The sequence below is a fragment of the Podarcis cretensis genome (assembly GCF_951804945.1).
Source record: "Podarcis cretensis genome assembly, chromosome: 1".
NCBI lineage: Eukaryota > Metazoa > Chordata > Lepidosauria > Squamata > Lacertidae > Podarcis > Podarcis cretensis.
In genome coordinates, this window is record NC_137170.1 from 32328129 (window position 1) to 32346070 (window position 17942).

A 17942-nucleotide genomic window follows, 5' to 3' on the forward strand; every position below is an offset into this window, starting at 1 on the left:
CGATTATTTGTACCTTTTCCAACAATAAAAGGTAAGTGCATATTACACAGCTCAGAGATATTTGTATTTTCAGAAATGGCATACCCAATTCATATCATTTTGCCTTAGGCAAGTGTTCAGAGCTGCAAACAAGAGATGTGCAAATACTGTCATATATATTTTACTTGGAAAAAAGAAATGAAATACCCACCTAGTTTTGCTTCAGAAGTATCCATCTCCCATTTGCTTTTCGGAATGTAACCCTAAATCATATACAGAGAGAAGCTCGAAGGATTAGAGAGAGATAAGAGACATAACATACATTTTAATTTGCAAAAGCATTATACTGTAAACGTTTCCTTAGGGCTACCTGAATGAGAACTGTGAATGGGAAGAATGTTTTTTAAAATGCAAACCACTGCAAAAAATAATAATAATAATAATTCCATCATATCCAGTGCAAGATATCACTCTCAGTAAATAAAGGGCTCCTGAGTCAGTTTATAGCAACAACAGTAGAAAGACATATTACATACTTCTCAATGTGGCATGATCTGAAGTATATTTGTGACAAGTCACAGAGACCCATGTACATCATGGCTCTCCAGATTCCCCCAACTCTGTGTGCTGCATCATAATGCCCTAATTTTTGGGAGGGAGAGAGGGTGGAGCAGGAAGGAGGCTTAAGAGGTTCTAGGGTTTGAGTAAAGAGTTTTACGCATTGTTATTTGCATTCTTTCCAGAGTATTTTCCACAAACATAGGATCAAATTATTTATTCTGAAATAGGTATCTTTTTTCAACCGTACAGAAGAATTCCGCAATTTGTGTTCCGACTACATAGTGTATTTTTATTAAACAATTTTATAATGGCACAAATATTTAATATGAAAGAACATAAAAATGCCGTGCAAATCCAGTTTTATTCCTTTAGATTATATTTTATATATGAGGATATTTCCATATGCTCAGCTTGAGTTTGATGATGTTTATGTTATATGGTGCTAGTCACAGATGTAATGCCAAGTGTAATGTGTGAACTTAAACAAGTCTGGTTCCGATCCAACGGAGCATGTCTGAAGTACTTCATGAGTAACTTGCTTTTTCAAAAATAAGAAGAAATCCCATCAACCAGCTATTTGGTAGCAAATGGGACTGAATACAGTGCTTGTTCTTTCTCCTGAGCAGCTGACACTATTTCAGCTTTGTAAAGAAAACAATGTTTATGCAGCCCGGGCTGCTGGATTGGAAAGCGGTACTGAGAAATAAACACATGTTTTGTGAACAAGACTGCCCCATTCAGCTACCGACACACATGCACGGGCCCTAAGTGGACCAAAGTGAAAGTCTGTAATAACAAAAGTACAACTCTAACAATCATTCTTTGTTAAGATTTTATGTGAACGGTGTGTCTCAACTGAATATAACAAACATTTAACTTCATCCAGATAGGACAGATGTACAGTTAGTTGGTAGAAAACCTGATCTAGAAGCAGATGTACAACCTGTTTTGGATGTACTCTGCATTCCTTTTGATGAATCAGGTTTGTAGCATGAAGAATGCTCCTTGATCCAGTGCTGATTTTCAAGGTTGTGACTTGGGAGTGTCTTTTACCTACTTAGGCTGTTATACCAGCTGCTACCTTCCCTGGAAAATTCACATCTGGTTGTAGTCATTTATGCACCACAAAACTTTGTAACCCGTGCTACATGGGGTTGCCCTTGAAAAGTGTCCCAAGACTTTAAATAGTGCAAAATACCACAGCCAGGTTGCCAGCAGGAACGAGCCAGTCAGAGCATATTATTCCAAGTACTGGTTGATCTGCATTGTCTGCTGATTGGTTTCCAAATTGAGTTCAAGGTGTTTGTTCTTACCTTTAAAGCCCTACGCATCTTGGGCCCTATGTATCTTAAAGGCCAATGTATCTCTGGTAAGTACTACCTCAAGGGCATGCACAATGCAAAGTTTGACGCTTGATAGGTAACGAGTTTGGTGAATGTTCACCAAATTTTTAGTAGTACTGCTAGTTCTATGAAATGCTCTCCCCAGAAAGAATCATCTAGCCCCAAAACGGTATGCCTCCAGGTGCTAGTCAAAAACTTGACTCTTTGGGAAGACATTTGGAGCCCGGTGATTCTGTTCTCTCATATATGAATTATTCCATAGTCCCGTGCTTCCACTGAAATGACCATGTTCTCTATTTTTGTTCTGCCACTGCGTACTTTTGCTTTGGTTTTTACTGTGCTCTTTCTATTGACCATGTTGCTACCTGTCTGGATTATTTATATAATAAAGCATGATATAAATATTTTAAATAAACAAACCTTGTAAACCCTTATAGGTAATTCAGTTCATATAAATCCAATGAATGAGTCTGAATTCCATAAGTACATTTAGTTTCCTCATTTTAGAAATTCAGGAGTTTACTGCTTCTGTGAGAATGTTATTAATCTGATCCTTAGTTCAAACCATGAAAAGCAAACAACAGAGGCCGAAGACAGAAGTGAAAAAAGGCAGAGGAGGAACTCTTTCTTCTTCTGATAGCCCCACAACTGCTTTTCTCATTCCTTCTCCACCCACCCTTTTGAAATACTGCCCCGGTTGTTGCTTTTCCTTACAAAACAAATTGAGGGAAATGTACACAAAATTTTGTATAGTGTGTAATTTGGCCCTCACTTCTGCTATAAAGAAATGGCATAACACCAATGGAGTAATTCCGATTTCAAGAATGAAAAGCAAAGAACCTCTCAAATGGCGCAATATCCCTATGTATTTAGAATATTTCCCAGCTATTAGCCATTGGGCCAAATTTCTTCAAGCTGTTTTCAATGGCGCTGAACCTTACCTGTGAGTTCTTCTAACAAAATGGGGCTTCCCTCTCCACTGCAACTTTCTGCACACCAAGAAAAGCAGTTCCTGAGGGTTTGGAGACCCTCTGGAAGGGCATGAAATAAGCATGGAAAGACTGCAATGGGAAGGGAGAAGTGCTGAACATATGTAGTATCTTCCCTTGTGTAAGGAGAAGTACCTTTTGCTTGGCATCTTTGGGTTCAAACCATTGTCATAGTGGATCAGAAAATGTGGATCAAGAAGTGGTGAAATAAAAGAAAGTGCACAGTAAGAATAAATGGACTGTTATTCCAATGGAGGGCTGTAGAAAGTAGAGTCCCCCGAGATTTGGTATTGGGACAGGCACTTTTTAACAATGTAGAATTAGGGGAGAGAAGTGAGGAGGCCAAGTTTGCTGATGTTCACAGTCATTAAAACAAAAAGAGATTGCGAAGAGCTCTGAAAGGACCTCTCCAAACTGTGATAATGGACGACTAAAATGGCAAATGCATTTCAATGTAAAGAAGAGTAAAGTGATACACGATGGTGCAAAAAACATAAATCTCACGTATATGTTCAAGCAGTTTGAACTAGTGTTGACTGACCAGGAACAAGACCTTGGGGTCGTAGTGCATAGATTGATGGATATGTGAATATGTTGACCCAGTGTGCAGCAGCTGTGAAAAAGGCAAATTCCATGCTTCGGATCGTTAGGAAGGGAACTGAAAATAAAATTGCCGATATCATAATGCCGTTTCACAAATCTATAGTGCGACCGCATTTGGAATACCGTGTGCCTTTCTGGTTGCCTATCCTCAAAAAAGATATTGTAGAATTGGAGAAGGTTCAGGAAAGGGCAACCAAAATGTTAAAGGGCATCTCCCCTGTGAGAAAAGGTTAAAAACATTTCAGGCTCTTTGGTTTAGAGAAAAGCTGAGCCAGAGGCAACATGATAGAAGTGCATTACGCCATGTACGTTATGGAGAAAGTAGATAACTCCCCCCTCTCTCATAGCAACAGAATTCATGGACATCCATCCAACGAAGCTGAGTGTTTCGAGATTCAGGAAAGATAAAAGAAAGTACTTCTTCACATAGTACACAAATTATGGAATTCTATCCATAAGAGGCAGTGATGGCCACCAACTTTAGAAGAGAGGCTTTAAAAGAGAATTAGACAAATGCCATCAAGAGCTACTGACCCTGATAGTTGTGTCCACTGCCAGAGGAAGTATGCTTCTGAATAGCAGCTGCTTAAGTGCTGTTGCTGGGGGAAGGTCCAGGACGCTGGTGACCTTCCTTTGCCAAGGTCATAAGTCAGTCTTAGGCTAACAAGCTTTGGTATTTGTCCATCCATCTGGTGTTTGAAGATCTTCAGGAACAATGACAACCTCCAAACTGGTCCTCTCAGTCCCTCACTGAGTCAGCAGAAAACAACGCCCCAAAGACTAAACCAGATGCATCGATGACTACATATTTATGAACTGTTCTCAATAAACCTAACTTTCAGTTTAACAGTATAAACCACATTTGTGTGGATTTTTAATAGCTGCTATCCTTCATCCTAATAGTTGTTTCTCATTAACATTCAGAAGGGGATTATTGGGAAACAGTCAGGAACAGACTACCCTCCTGAGGAAGGCAACATCCTCATGGTCTTTTACATGGTCTGTAGAAGATCTGTCCCCCCCCCAAAAAAAAAAAAAATTCTACCTGATGGTGCTGGATCTGCAGACTTTTAAACAAGAGAACTCAGTGGCTATACCAGATGAACAGACTTTGAGCATCTGTAGCTCTTACACCTTCTGAGGTAAATACTGAATACTCTATGAACATCAAGTCAAAACCATTGCTCTTTGCGTTGGAGTATATCATCCAAATAGTTCACCTTGCATATGCATTTAGAGTTCCAAGCTCCAGCTTAATAGGAAGCTCAACCAGCAGTCCACTTTTGTACAAAGCCTTAGAACTGAAATTAAGACAGCAAAAATACTTACAATGATGAAGTACTACAAATAGAAATCATCGATTCTAGAGCGTGGAAACGTCCTTGTGTCCTCATATAATTCACAATGGACCTCCCCACAAGCAGTAATACTATAAATATGTCACCCTCAAAATAATAATAATTATGTATCAACTATATATCTGATACACTCATTTTATAACCCTTTAAAATGGTTATATTCCTGTTTGGGTTCTGTAAACAAAAAATGATTTAAAATAAAACTCAAATACATTACAGTAAACGTTCTATCCTTTAAAAAAAAAAAAATTTGAAAAGTAAATAAACAATTTACCAACTTGAAACATGTCACTAACAAGCTTCTAAAAATGGCTCTTGGCCCAATATACCAGGGAGGAATTAGGAGTTCTGAATATATATACACTGTGAAGCATTTTGATTATATCACCACTTAAATGTATCCACTATCATAAAGTTTCACTCATTTGAGTCATGGAATTATATCTTGTTGTACGTTTAACCTCCAGTATCTTTGTCTTGCAGGTTACCCAGACTTTTATTCTTGCCATTAGCAGAACTTCCAAAGATCTCAGGAGCCAGTTGCTGGATGCTTTGAGAGATATCAAAATGTTACCAGTCATTGCTGGGGTATCTCCTTTCATCTCTAGCTACTGCTGCTCAACTTCCAGGCAGATCAGTGAAGCCAACTGAATTCCAGATGCTGGGATTTGGCTGTTTGTGGTGCATATATACATATACATGTTTTTGTTGTTTAGTCATGTCTGACTCTTCGTGACCCCATGAACCAGAGCACGCCAGGCACTCCTGTCTTCCACTGCCTCCCAGAGTTTGGTCAAACTCCTGACAGTAAGAGCTGTTCGACAGTGGAATTTGCTGCCAAGGAGTGTGGTGGAGTCTCCTTCTTTGGAGGTCTTTAAGCAGAGGCTTGACAACCATATGTCAGGAGTGCTCTGATGGTGTTTCCTGCTTGGCAGGGGGTTGGACTCGATGGCCCTTGTGGTCTCTTCCAACTCTATGATTCTATGATAATAGCTTCGAGAACACTGTCCAACCATCTTGTCCTCTGTCGTCCCCTTCTCCTTGTGCCCTCCATCTTTCCCAACATCAGGGTCTTTTCCAGGGAGTCTTCTCTTCTCATGAGGTGGCCAAAGTATTGGAGCCTCAGCTTCAGGATCTGTCCTTCCAGTGAGCACTCAGGGCTGATTTCCATATACATATACGTGTGTGTGTGTGCACGCACACACACACATGAGAATAATCAAAGAAACATGGTCTCCATAAAACAGTCAGGTTCACCTAAGCTTTGCTTGTTCAAATTATTGTCACCAAAAAGCAGGAATATGTATCAAAGTCCAAAGAGGCCATTCCACTGGCATGATGCTCGTAGCTTCCAGCTGGTTTTTCCAGTACCTTGAGTAACTGTTTTACCTTGATATTGGTTATTTCTTTGTCAGAGATGCATCAATTATTTCTTGACATGTCTCTGAATACAGCACCTTCTCATGGTTCAATTATATATGAATCTCAGAAATCTCATAAGTAAGCTGCAGAACCCAAGAATAGTCAGAATCAACTGATGCATGGCACTTTGTCTTCTTCAGGAACTTCAATTCAGAATTCTTTTTGAGGTGAACTGGTTCAGGATCATGAAGTTCAGAAAGTGTTAATTGTGCCCTATTATCACTGAAGGGGAGGGAAGGTACCAGTGGAACTTCCTTGATGAGTTGTTCAACAGTGGAATGTAAGACCTGTAAGTGCTGTTCAACAGTCAAAACGACTACCTTCCATATCTCAGAAATAAGTAATGGCACCAAAAGCTTAATTGGATTTCTTCTTTTTTAGTGGGGAGGCTTGGCCTTGTTAGGAAAGACAGGACAAATCTGGCACAATACACACAATCCAGCTGTTCTCTCTCTTGGACATCTTGGCTGGGGATTGTGCACTGCCATATGCTGTAGAAGAGCTATAGCAACAACCCACTTTCCACAGGCAACGGATTCTGTGTTGGGCTGTTGTCCGATTTCTTCCTGACTTTGGTGTTGCATTAGAAAGAAGGGCCTATCTGGTTGTCAGCTTCTTAACCAAGCAATCTTGGGTCTTCTAGCTTCCTTTAAGCCATTAAACATGTAATCTCCACTCATGCAGAGCAAATGAAACAACAACCTCCCTTTGGCTATGAGCCTTATGTTCCAATGTTCCATTCCATTGGAACACGTAATGATGGTGGTCAACAAAAGAGGTTTAAAGACTCTCTCAAGGCAAATCTAAAAAAATGTAGTATAAACACCAACAACTCGGAAACACTGGCCTGCGAGTGCTCTAATTGGAGAACAGCTTTTACCACAGGTGTCATGGGCGTTGAAGACTCTCAAACTCAGGAAGAAAGGGAGAAAGGTGCATAGCGGAAGGCGCGCTTGGTAAACCCTCACCGTGATCAACTCTCGCCCGGAAACCTATGTCCCCACTGTGGAAGGACGTGTGAATCCAGAATTGGCCTCCACAGTCACTTACTGTTACTCACTGTTAAAACCATGCTTATGGAAGACAATCTTACTTGGCTACTAGTGATCACCAAAGAAGAAGTAGTTCAAATGTTTTAGTCATAAGTTTCTACAGAACACATTGCCCAACATGGAACATGAAGAAAACTATCCTTATCTGCCATAGTAAAGTTATGCAGGTCCTCCCACAAGTGCTTATGACCAGTCTCAGTGAAGATTTTTCCTGTCTCATTCCCATCTTTAAGAGCTTTTAACCTCAGGTGATAGAGATGACATATACGCTTCTGGTAGAAACTTTCAGTACTACCACAGTCTTTTATGGCACAGTCTACAGCAGAGATTGCAAGGGACTGTTCATGCTCTTTTAAAGTATCTGAGAGACTCATGCACTTGAACAGCAATGACATGAGGAACATCTCTCACATCTCTTTGAAGATATTCTTACCATTTGAAATCCAGTTGATTTCCAGCTGGAAATTTTGGTCACCTGGGACCATGCCCTGATGTGCCTGTGGAATATACTATCTGCATTTTGCCTAAAATGGCTACTACTCCAAAAGCAGTCTCCATGCTAGGCCAAAAAGAATAAAAAGAGCATGTCTGTGGGACTATCCTGCCCTTCAACCAAGGTGCTAGCAGGATGTGAAGATGGAAAGAGGGGCATAGAATTCAAGAAAGGATCGTTAGTGCTGTGTTTCAGCATATCCTAACGTTTTCTATTTTGTAGTCCCCTTCAAGAGGAAAGAGTGAAAGATGAAGATCAATGTCCCCCTCTCAGTCATCGGTGACTACATTAATGATGTATCTTGCCTCTGCATCAGAGTTCCAGAGGAGAATTTGCCTCTTTGCTGACTGCTCTCTTATCAGCTGAATGAGAAGGAAATATTTTACTTAAGATCTTCAAAGGCTGAAATCCTGTAGTGGGGGCTTGCTTCTGAATAAACAAGCACAGGATTTCTATCCAAGAGCTATTTCTTATAGCTAGAAAAAGTTTAGTTAAGAGCAATTCTTCAGAAAACAGCAAAACGAAACTAACAATCTGAACATCTCTTTCTACATTCAGGATTTCAAAGAAAATTTCTCCATTCTAAAATAATGAAGTATAAACCCAGAACTCCCATTTGTTGGAAATGGTATCAGCCAGGGGGAGGGGATTTGGATTTTAGTGCAGACAGAATCCCTGTTAGGCACTGTAATAAGATAAATTTGTTGATGGGGTTGGGCTGATGTGTTTCCTACCAGTTCACTCTCTTCTTCCTCTGCATCTTTTTTGTTTTCGTCTTTCTGATCTTCAATGTTTGCATCAAAATCCTCCATCTCCACCTAGGACAAGGTACAATTTGAAAACTACACATTACCTGTTTGTTACGAGATGTTGCAGCACTAACTTTGTACTTAAATAAGAGAGACTCAAAAACATTTTTTTGAACCAAAGATATGTATATACTATACAAGTAAGATTTATCTTTTCTACAGAACTGTACTGTATTTATTTATTCTTCTATTTCTCATCTCAGAAATTGATGAGAAATTTGCAACTTGCCTTTCTGTTCCACACACCTTCTTTAATACTGGTAACTTTACATTACAATACTTCTCTTTCTCTCCACATATATGCAAATATGTTCCTTTTAAAACCCCCTCAAAATTCCTACGCTTTCTTACAGTGGCAGACAACTTAAAAAGTTTTGAGCAGATGACTTCCTTTAGACACTTGTTTTGCCTGTATTAAGTGTGAAAATGTGTATTTGTACCCATAGTATACTGTATAGGATCCTAAGTCACTGGCCCATGCAATTACAGTAATCTCCTTCAGAAAGCTAAAATATTTACTCAAGAGTGAAAGAGAGAAAGACTTTACTTTATGGAATGATATCAGTCAAACCACTATGTTTTGCTGTGTGTTTCCTCATGGGAGTCCTGTGGGTGGCGTTGGGAGTGTACAATTCTTCCAGATGTCTACTACTTTTCAATTTAAGATTTCACTAAACAATGAATCTGTAGTCAAATCCTGTACCTGCTTTCTACTTTAATAACTACAGTGGTACCTCGGGTTACATACGCTTCAGGTTACAGATTCCGCTAACCCAGAAATAGTACCTCGGGTTAAGAACTTTGCTTCAGGATGAGAACAGAAATTGTGCTCCAACAGTGCGGCAGCAGCGGGAGGCCCCATTAGCTGAAGTGGTGCTTCAGGTTAAGAACGGACCTCTGGAATGAATTAAGTACTTAACCCGAGGTACCACTGTATTCCTCTTTTCTACAGCCATGAATATCATATACATGGATAAGTTGGCTTCTTGGAAATCTCACCTCTTCAATAGCAGCATCTTGTAGCAAAGAGCGAATGTCTAAACGTATCATATGTCGGGGTGCTGTTTCCCAATGATCAGCCATCTGGAATTGGGAAATGAGAGTTGGAGCAGTTTCTACAATATTCAGTATAAAGAATGCTTTGGCTACTAGGACCAATGTGGTACCATAAAATGCAGTACCTTCAAAAGAGACAAGGTTGCTTCCCCCCCCCCAGGATGAGTAATTCTTGTACCTCTAAGAAAATGTTAGTTACCTTTGTGCCTCCAAAACTTTATAAAGTTACCTTACTGATCTCCTTGAGCTTGCGTCCATGGACATTTCTCTTGCAACAAGTTTGGTTGTCTGCAGTAATTTCAGCTAGGTAGACCTAGAAAGCATGGTGTTGGGGGGGGGGAAGAGAATGTGCTCAGAAACATCTGATTCATCCCCAGCATATATTCCAAAGTAAGCTTGGTGAACTAAGGAGAAGGAGTGTGTGCAAATTTAAATGGAAAAGGCAAGGCTAAAAGAAAGCACGATCAGCGCCAAGGATCCATTTGGACTTATATGTGGAAAACTACTGGCTTGTGTGCTCATGCCCCTCAGTCATTTCTTGAATTTTATTGCTGTTTTATAAAGAGGCTTTCAAAGTAATTAACAACAAAACAACAAATATATTATAAAAACAAAGCACTGTAAAGGCAGCATTAAACTACGTGGCAAACTCAAAACAACAATTCCCCAGTCAACTACAGCACTTGGATCAGGAACTTTTTATTGCCTTTCTTTGGGTGGAGACAAAAAGAAAAGGTACTCTGATGGCAGGGAATTCTACAACTGGCTGCCATTCTAAATTGCAAAAGGGGAAAGTGGGCTGTATTGTTTTCTTTGGATTCCCGCACGGCTTCCTACCTTCCACCCACCATCATCCTGCTAGTTTTTTCTATCATGGCCTGGTTAGATATGCTTCCAAGTCAGGCCAGGATCTCTCTAGTTTAGGCCTTGCCCTTATGTTTCACTAACCTTGCACTCTGCCTCCAGCCTGCTTGTTGCCCCCCTTACCGACTGCTTCAGGGCATCTTAGACCCTTGCATGACACCTCAATTTCAACTGAGGCCATTAAGAGAGATTTAAGAGGCTACCTAACATGAAATCAGACAATTGGTCCATCCAGCTCAGAACTGTCTACCCTGACTGGCAGTGGTTTGCCAGAGTGTCAGATAGGAATAATTCCCAGCCCTACCTGCTGATATCAGCGACTGAACCTGAAAGGTTCTGGGCTCCAATCACCCCCTTAACATTCTTGGCAGTACTGTCCCCTTAGACCCTACAGGTACCCAAGTTTGAGTTTGCCTTGGCTGCCAGTGGCCCAGTGTTAATGCTCAGGGTTCAAGGGCATGGAAAACCTGTTTTAGAGCAGCTAACAATGACAGAGATTATCCAATAATGTTTACCTCAAAACCTTTTGTTTTTGCAGCACTCCAGAACTGCTCAAAATGGCGTACTCTGTCGTTAATGGCATCAAGGATGATAAAGGGGAAAAACCCATCATCCAAAGTCTTTTTGAAAGTTTTGAATAAGCTGGCACGATAAATTTCTTCCATATCAGCTTCATATTCATACTCCAAAATCTGCTCCAGAAAAAGAGAAGGTTAGCTAAAAGAAGAACAAGCCTTCTTGCTAATATCTGAAATTCAGTTACTGCTATCACATATGCTGGTAAATATATCACATATTTACCAACCCAGGAGGGAGAGGGGGATTGACAGTTAATAAAACACCATGGGACTGTCCTCCCCACTTGGGGTGTGGTTGGTTGGGTTTTATCTTCTAGGGATACTTACCCCATCAAACCTCCACCTCTTCCCCATACCATTTTGACCCAGGAGTCCTGGCCCAAGGATGACTTGTTATTGAGGGGATGTTACCCCTCTATTGGGGAGGCTAGTATGGGGTCTGGGATTTCCACTATTGAAGGGCTAGGGAGGAATGGCGGTGGGGCTAAATATCTCTATCGGCGAAGGGTTTCGAGATGCAGTGATCCTCGAACCCCTTCCAATCTACGCCCTATCCCAAGGGATGAGGGTAGGGAGAGCAAGGATTACCCACCTCCATCATTGGTCCTGTGCAATGCCAGGTCCATAGGCAACAAAACCACCACCATGCGTGACTTTTTTGTCTCACAGGGGATTGACCTGGCTTGCGTGACGGAGACCTGGGTACGGGAAGGCGAAGTAGTCTCCCTACATGAGATAACACCCCCAGGTTTCTCTGTCCTCCATCAATCGCGGACTGTGGGTCGGGGGGAGGAGTAGTGTTGTTAATCCGGGAGGATTGCTCTTTCAGAGCTCTGCCATCACCGGCGATCTCCGGCATTGAATGTGTTGGTCTCGTGTGGGGCACGAAGGAGAGCTTGGCTGTCTGGCTGGTGTATCGACCACCCAGCACACCGGCAGCCACCCTGTCAGACCTGCTGGAGGTGGTGGCGGGCTGGGCCTTGGAGTTCCCAAACCTACTGGTTTTGGGAGACTTCAACGTCCATGCCGATGCCGCTCCCTCCTCACAGGCTCTGGACCTACTGACTTCCATGGCAACACTAGGGCTCTCCCAGTTTGTTTTGAGCCCCACTCATCAAGCAGGCCACACGCTGGATCTGATCTTTGGGGCTGGCATAGATGTGATCATGCTTCCCCCTGTGGAAGTGCCATGGTCTGATCACTACGCTTTGAAAGCCAAGATTGACTTCCCGCTCCTCCCCGGCTCGGGTGGTGAACCTATTTGGGCTTGTCCGCGAAAACAGATGGATCCTGATAGATTCCGACAAGCCTTGTGGGACCCTGCTCCTCCTGGTGACTCATTAGATGACCTTGTTGAGGACTGGAATAACCGGCTCTTGGCAGCCATTGGTAAGATCGCGCCTAAGCGCCCTCTGCGACCCCGTCGAAACCAGGCCCCTTGGTTTACTGAGGAGCTCCGGAAAATGAAGCGGGATCTCAGACGGCTAGAGCGAGTATGGCAACGTACTCGTGACGGAGCCTCAAGAACATCTTATAGGACGCTTATGAAAGCCTATGAGATGGCTTTGAAAGCTGCTAAGAAATCTTACTTTGCAGCTTCCATTGCATCCGCTAGCTCTCGCCCGGCACAACTTTTTAGAATAATTAGGTCAATAACGTCCTTAGGAGGACAACCAAATTTAAGCACAAATTCGACCCACAGCTGTGAGGCATTTGCGAGCTTTTTTGTGGAGAAAGTCCTGTTGCTCCGCCGTGACCTCCCTGCCAATTTAGATACAGTTACTGAACTGGAGGCCCCTTGACTGACTTCAGGTCCAGTGTTGGACCATTTTGATCCGATACTCCCTGCTGATGTGGATAGATTCCTCCAAGTTGGTAGGCCCACCACCTGCCTCCTTGATCCGTGCCCATCTTGGCTGATTAGGGAGTGTCCAGATGTTGCACAGACCCCCCTGGTTGAAATTATCAATTTGTCCCTTGACACGGGGACATTCCCAGGGGAACTGAAGGAAGCAGTAGTGTGTCCACTCTTAAAGGAAACTTCATTAGATCCCTTAGACCTATCCAATTACCGCCCAGTTTCAAATCTTCCATATCTGGGTAAGGTAACTTAGAGAGCAGTTGCTGAATAGCTTAGTAGGTTTCTGGAGGAAACATTGGCTTTAGATCCATTTCAGTCCGGTTTCCGTCCTAGTTTTGGTACCAAGACGGCTCTGGTTGCCCTAACAGATGATCTCCGTAGACAACTGGATCGAGGCGGGTCAGGGCTGCTGATCCTTTTAGATTTGTCAGCGGCCTTTGACATGGTCGATCATGATCTTCTGGACCACCGCCTCGCAGACGTGGGGATACAGGGCATAGCCCGTAACTGGCTGTGCTCTTTTATCTCTGATCGGGGACAGAGGGTGGCACTAGGGAGGGAAATGTTGTTGCGCCATTCCTTGGTGTGTGGAGTGCCGCAGGGCGCAATTCTCTCCCCGATGCTTTTTAACATCTTTATGCGCCCCCTTGCCCAGATTATCCGGAGCTTTGGGCTGGGCTGCCACCAGTATGCTGATGACACTCAGCTCTATCTACTGATGGATGGCCACACCGACTCAGCCCCGAACACACTGACCAGATGCTTGGAAGCTGTGGCTAGATGGTTTTGTGGGAGCCGATTGAAACTAAATCCTTCAAAGACAGAGGTCCTATGGCTGGGTCGGGATGGCATGGGGATGAGGGACCAACTCCCTTCTCTTGCGGGGGCCCAATTAGTGCCATTGCCTTCCGTTAAGAGTTTGGGTGTAATCCTTGACGCCTCTCTTTCCATGGAGGCGCAAGTTACAGCAACAGCCAAGGTGACATTTTTCCACCTTCGCCGCATCAAGCAGTTGGTCCCTTACCTTTCCCGCCCCGACCTGGCCACAGTGATCCATGCGATGGTCATCTCCAGGCTTGACTACTGTAATTCGCTCTATGTGGGGCTGCCCTTGAAGCTGTCCCAGAAACTCCAGCGGGTGCAGAATGCTGCAAGCAAGGCTCCTCACGGGGTCTCTGCCATGGGAGCATATTCACCCAGTGCTTTTCAAACTGCACTGGCTCCCGGTAGAGTACAGGGTCAGATTTAAGGTGCTGCTTTTGACCTTTAAAGCCCTTCACGGCCTAGGACCCTCGTACCTACGAGACCGCCTCTCCTGGTATGCCCCACGGAGAGCCTCAAGGTCCATAAATAGCAACACCCTAGTGGTCCCGGGCCCTAAGGAAGTTAAGATTGGCTTCAACCAGAGCCAGGGCCTTTTCAACTCTGGCTCCGGCCTGGTGGAACGCTCTGCCTCATGAGACCAGGGCCCTGCAGGATCTGATTTCTTTCCGCAGGGCCTGTAAGACAGAGTTGTTCCACCTGGCCTTTGGCTTGGAGCCAGTTTGATTCCCTCCCTTCCTCTCTTTCTTTTTTTCTTTCCTTCTCCTCCTGCGTTGAGGCTACATTTTATTTTAATGTTGTAATATTTTAATGTTGTATTTTAATTTTGTTTTTAAGTTGTAATCATTCAACTTGTTTTTATTATTGCTTGTAAGCCGCTCTGAGCCCGGCCTTGGCTGGGGAGGGCGGGGTATAAATAAAAAAATATACTGGTAAATACTACATAATAAAATTGTAAGAATGTCATCATACTGCAGTTCCCACGACTGCCAATAGATGGCCATGGGAACATTCAGGACTTCAAAGCGCAGCATGGTGCTGTCTGAAAGCCCTATGCAGCCCAGCATTCCTATCTGTGCCTCCTGTTGTCATTGAACACTACTGCAGTGGTCCATATGTAATGGAGAAGAAATATGTTGCAAAAGTTGGATCCAGACATACCCTGGAGGAAGATGGTTTCTTTTTTAAAAAAACAAAACCAATTATTCCTCCCCCCTACAGTCCCCCATGTCCTAAGAAAATATGTTCCAGAGGATTGGGAGGAAGAATTGAAAAATCACCTTTCCCCTTCAACTAGGGAGAATCTCTGTTGGATCTTAGTGACTTCCACAAACAGAAGGATCCTTTCTGTAGTCAGGTGGGACTCTATGGATCTAACACAATGAGTTAATCTCCAACTGAAATGGAGTACCTTCTTTTTAACTCTTTTCTTTGTATCAGGGTCTCTTTCTTCTTTCTCTGTTTCAGTGATAAAATAGTCGTCCAGGCTGAGCACTCTGGGTGCAGCTCCTCCACATTCAACTTCCTTATCCTGGGAAGGAAACACACAATTAATAAATAGCCTGCATTTATGGTGCAAGTGCTTCAACTTAGAACATACAGACCCCCTCACAGTTAGTAAGAGGGAATTCTGTTTTCCCCTCTTCATTTCAAGTCAATCCAGCCACTATATATTTTAGAGCTCTGAATGCTTAAATAAAGGAAACTGGGCACTCAGACAGTTGGGACCAAAATGCAAGCACGTTCCACTCTTCAGTGAAGACTGAAGATGCCAAAGAAAGCTGCTGGTTATTCACTCACCCTGATAAGCTTAGCAACATGAGTCTTTCCACTGCCTGGCAATCCTCTCATGATAATGACAATCTAAAACAAAGACAGCATAAATTAATTGTGTTATTATTTACATATTCATTGCATTTAAACACCGCCTTTCTGCCAAGGCACCCAAGGTGGTTTACACTTCTTTACTGTAACAACTTCACTGTTCTCTCACTGGGAGCTGCTGAGAGAAACATTTTGCAACCACAGAATCAACCAGGCACCACATAAGGAATGGTAATGGTAGACCAGTTAACTCCTTTTCTTGCTTGCTACTCAAACATGGCAGCCCCTGTGTGGGGATTGCTTTCAAGGGGAGGGGAGATCTGGCTGTGCTTGGAGAGCAGAACTGCATCCAAATTCAGTCAAACTTTGGAAGGCATGTGAATCTGTCAGGGGAGATTACACATTACATAAACATTAGCTGAAGTGCCTATTTCTCATGCATTTTGTTGCTTAATATTAGAAAGCCACATTCACACAACTCACCCTCTCTGGTCTACTCTCCCTTCCAGGTGGCTTCAGTATATCATCCACATTTTTAGATTCTGGTTTCCTCTCTACACGAGGGGCAGGTGGTGGTTGTCGGGGTAATGATGGAGCAGAAATGGGCATTCTTTCTTCAGGGTAATTTCTGCGATCACCTTAGTACGAAGTTCACACAAGAGAGAAAAAAAATTAACTAAAATTATGCACTGAATTAAGAGACCATTAGTTCCTAAGAGACTTCCACTACTGTTTTGAATATGCTTTGTGGGCAATTTACTCATTAGTCTGTACATTTCATTCATTTATTTTAAAGTGAAGTTTCTGAAATGGAATAAAAACAAAGAAGAACCCCAAAAGATGGCATAGTGCAATAAAAATGAATGAATAATATTTTCCCTTCAAGCTACAGACTTTGATAGCAAATGCCCCAAAAAAACACATTGAAAGGCATAAGAATTTTCTATTACCATGTGTAGCACAATTTCCAAATACAACTTTGCATAATCCTTTTTTGGGGGGGGGGGTGGGATAGATAAATAAAATCAATAAATGCTTAATGTGCAGCACCTGCTTTGTACATGTGATAAACACATTGGGTGATTCATGAATGAAGAAACCTAAGAGTCTATCTGCATGAAAGTCTTACTACAGTGGTACGTCGGGTTAAGTACTTAATTCGTTCCGGAGGTCCGTAATTAACCTGAAACTGTTCTTAACCTGAAGCACCACTTTAGCTAATGGGGCCTCCTGCTGCCACTGCGCTGCCGGAACATGATTTCTGTTCTCATCCTGAAGCAAAGTTCTTAACCTGAAGCACTATTTCTGGGTTAGTGGAGTCTGTAACCTGAAGCGTATGTAACCTGAGGTACCACTGTATAAGAATGAGATAGATTATTCATATCCTTGTATATAGGACAACGGCTGCAATTCTACATGCACGTAGCTACAAGTAAGTCACAATGAACTCAGTGGGACTTACTTTTTAGTAAACATGCATAGGATTGCAATGTATATAATTATAATGGACTGTATCTAATGTTGGGTGAAAAGAGTTCTACTTGTGTAACAGGACTTCACCTTTCTCTCCTTTCATTGTGCACCCCCAAAATCTTCTCCAGAGGGTCCCCCAATCCCTATAGCAGAATTTGAGGGTGCATGGGAAGACTGCAGGGGAGAAGAGGTGAGGGAAGTTCTGTTGTTGGACTCAAACTCCTATGATTCCACACTAGCCTGGCCAATAGTCAGAAGTTGGGTCTTACTGATATTAATAATCAGACAGACCGAACACAGTTCTTTATTTATTATAGATGTAGCTATACTGCCCTTCAATCAAATTCCTGGGGTGCTTCACATATAAAAGTTCCATTACATTGGAATGCAAATATGATTATTCTTAAAACCCCTCTCTTTAAACCAAGGAGGGTCAAATATATAAATGAAACTTCAATCACTGATAATACTTTTATCCTTAATTATAAGGAACAACTAAGCAAGTTCATATTCCCAAATTCATTCTGAGACCTCAATATTCTAATATTTCTTCAAGGTTGAAGATTTATACCTCCAAACATTGGAGGCCCATGATCATAAGGTGGACGATCAGGTTTTCTGTCATATGATTGTCTTTCAAATCCTCCCCGTCTTGAGTTTGAATGGTCTTTGTCACGATAGGACTGAGCTCTTGAAGGAGATGGCCTGCTAAATGAAGACAGCATATTGTAACACAAACTGCATGATTTCTTTGAATATTACACATTTAACAAAAATGTACACGAGATTCTCTGATAAACCAATTTCTGGCCAATCCTATACTTTGCTGCTGGATGCAATGACTATCCTTGATTA

The 17942-nt window shown here is 42.4% G+C and overlaps 1 protein-coding gene across 4 annotated transcripts in view; it reads right to left on the reverse strand.

Moving 5' to 3' along the window:
• Positions 1 to 17942, reverse strand: part of YLPM1 (YLP motif containing 1) — a 59778-nt gene that overhangs the window by 8995 nt on the left and 32841 nt on the right. For 2 of the 4 annotated variants that reach the window (XM_079971750.1, XM_079971747.1), the window contains 9 exons: positions 17659 to 17795; positions 16098 to 16252; positions 15591 to 15653; positions 15202 to 15321; positions 11045 to 11221; positions 9895 to 9978; positions 9609 to 9692; positions 8535 to 8618; positions 191 to 242 (listed from right to left, as the gene is read on the reverse strand). In XM_079971750.1, coding sequence (XP_079827876.1) covers positions 191 to 242; positions 8535 to 8618; positions 9609 to 9692; positions 9895 to 9978; positions 11045 to 11221; positions 15202 to 15321; positions 15591 to 15653; positions 16098 to 16252; positions 17659 to 17795 — 956 coding nt within the window. The remainder of the gene's footprint in view (positions 1 to 190; positions 243 to 8534; positions 8619 to 9608; positions 9693 to 9894; positions 9979 to 11044; positions 11222 to 15201; positions 15322 to 15590; positions 15654 to 16097; positions 16253 to 17658; positions 17796 to 17942) is intronic. The other 2 variants (XM_079971748.1, XM_079971749.1) reach the window with 2 other exon arrangements.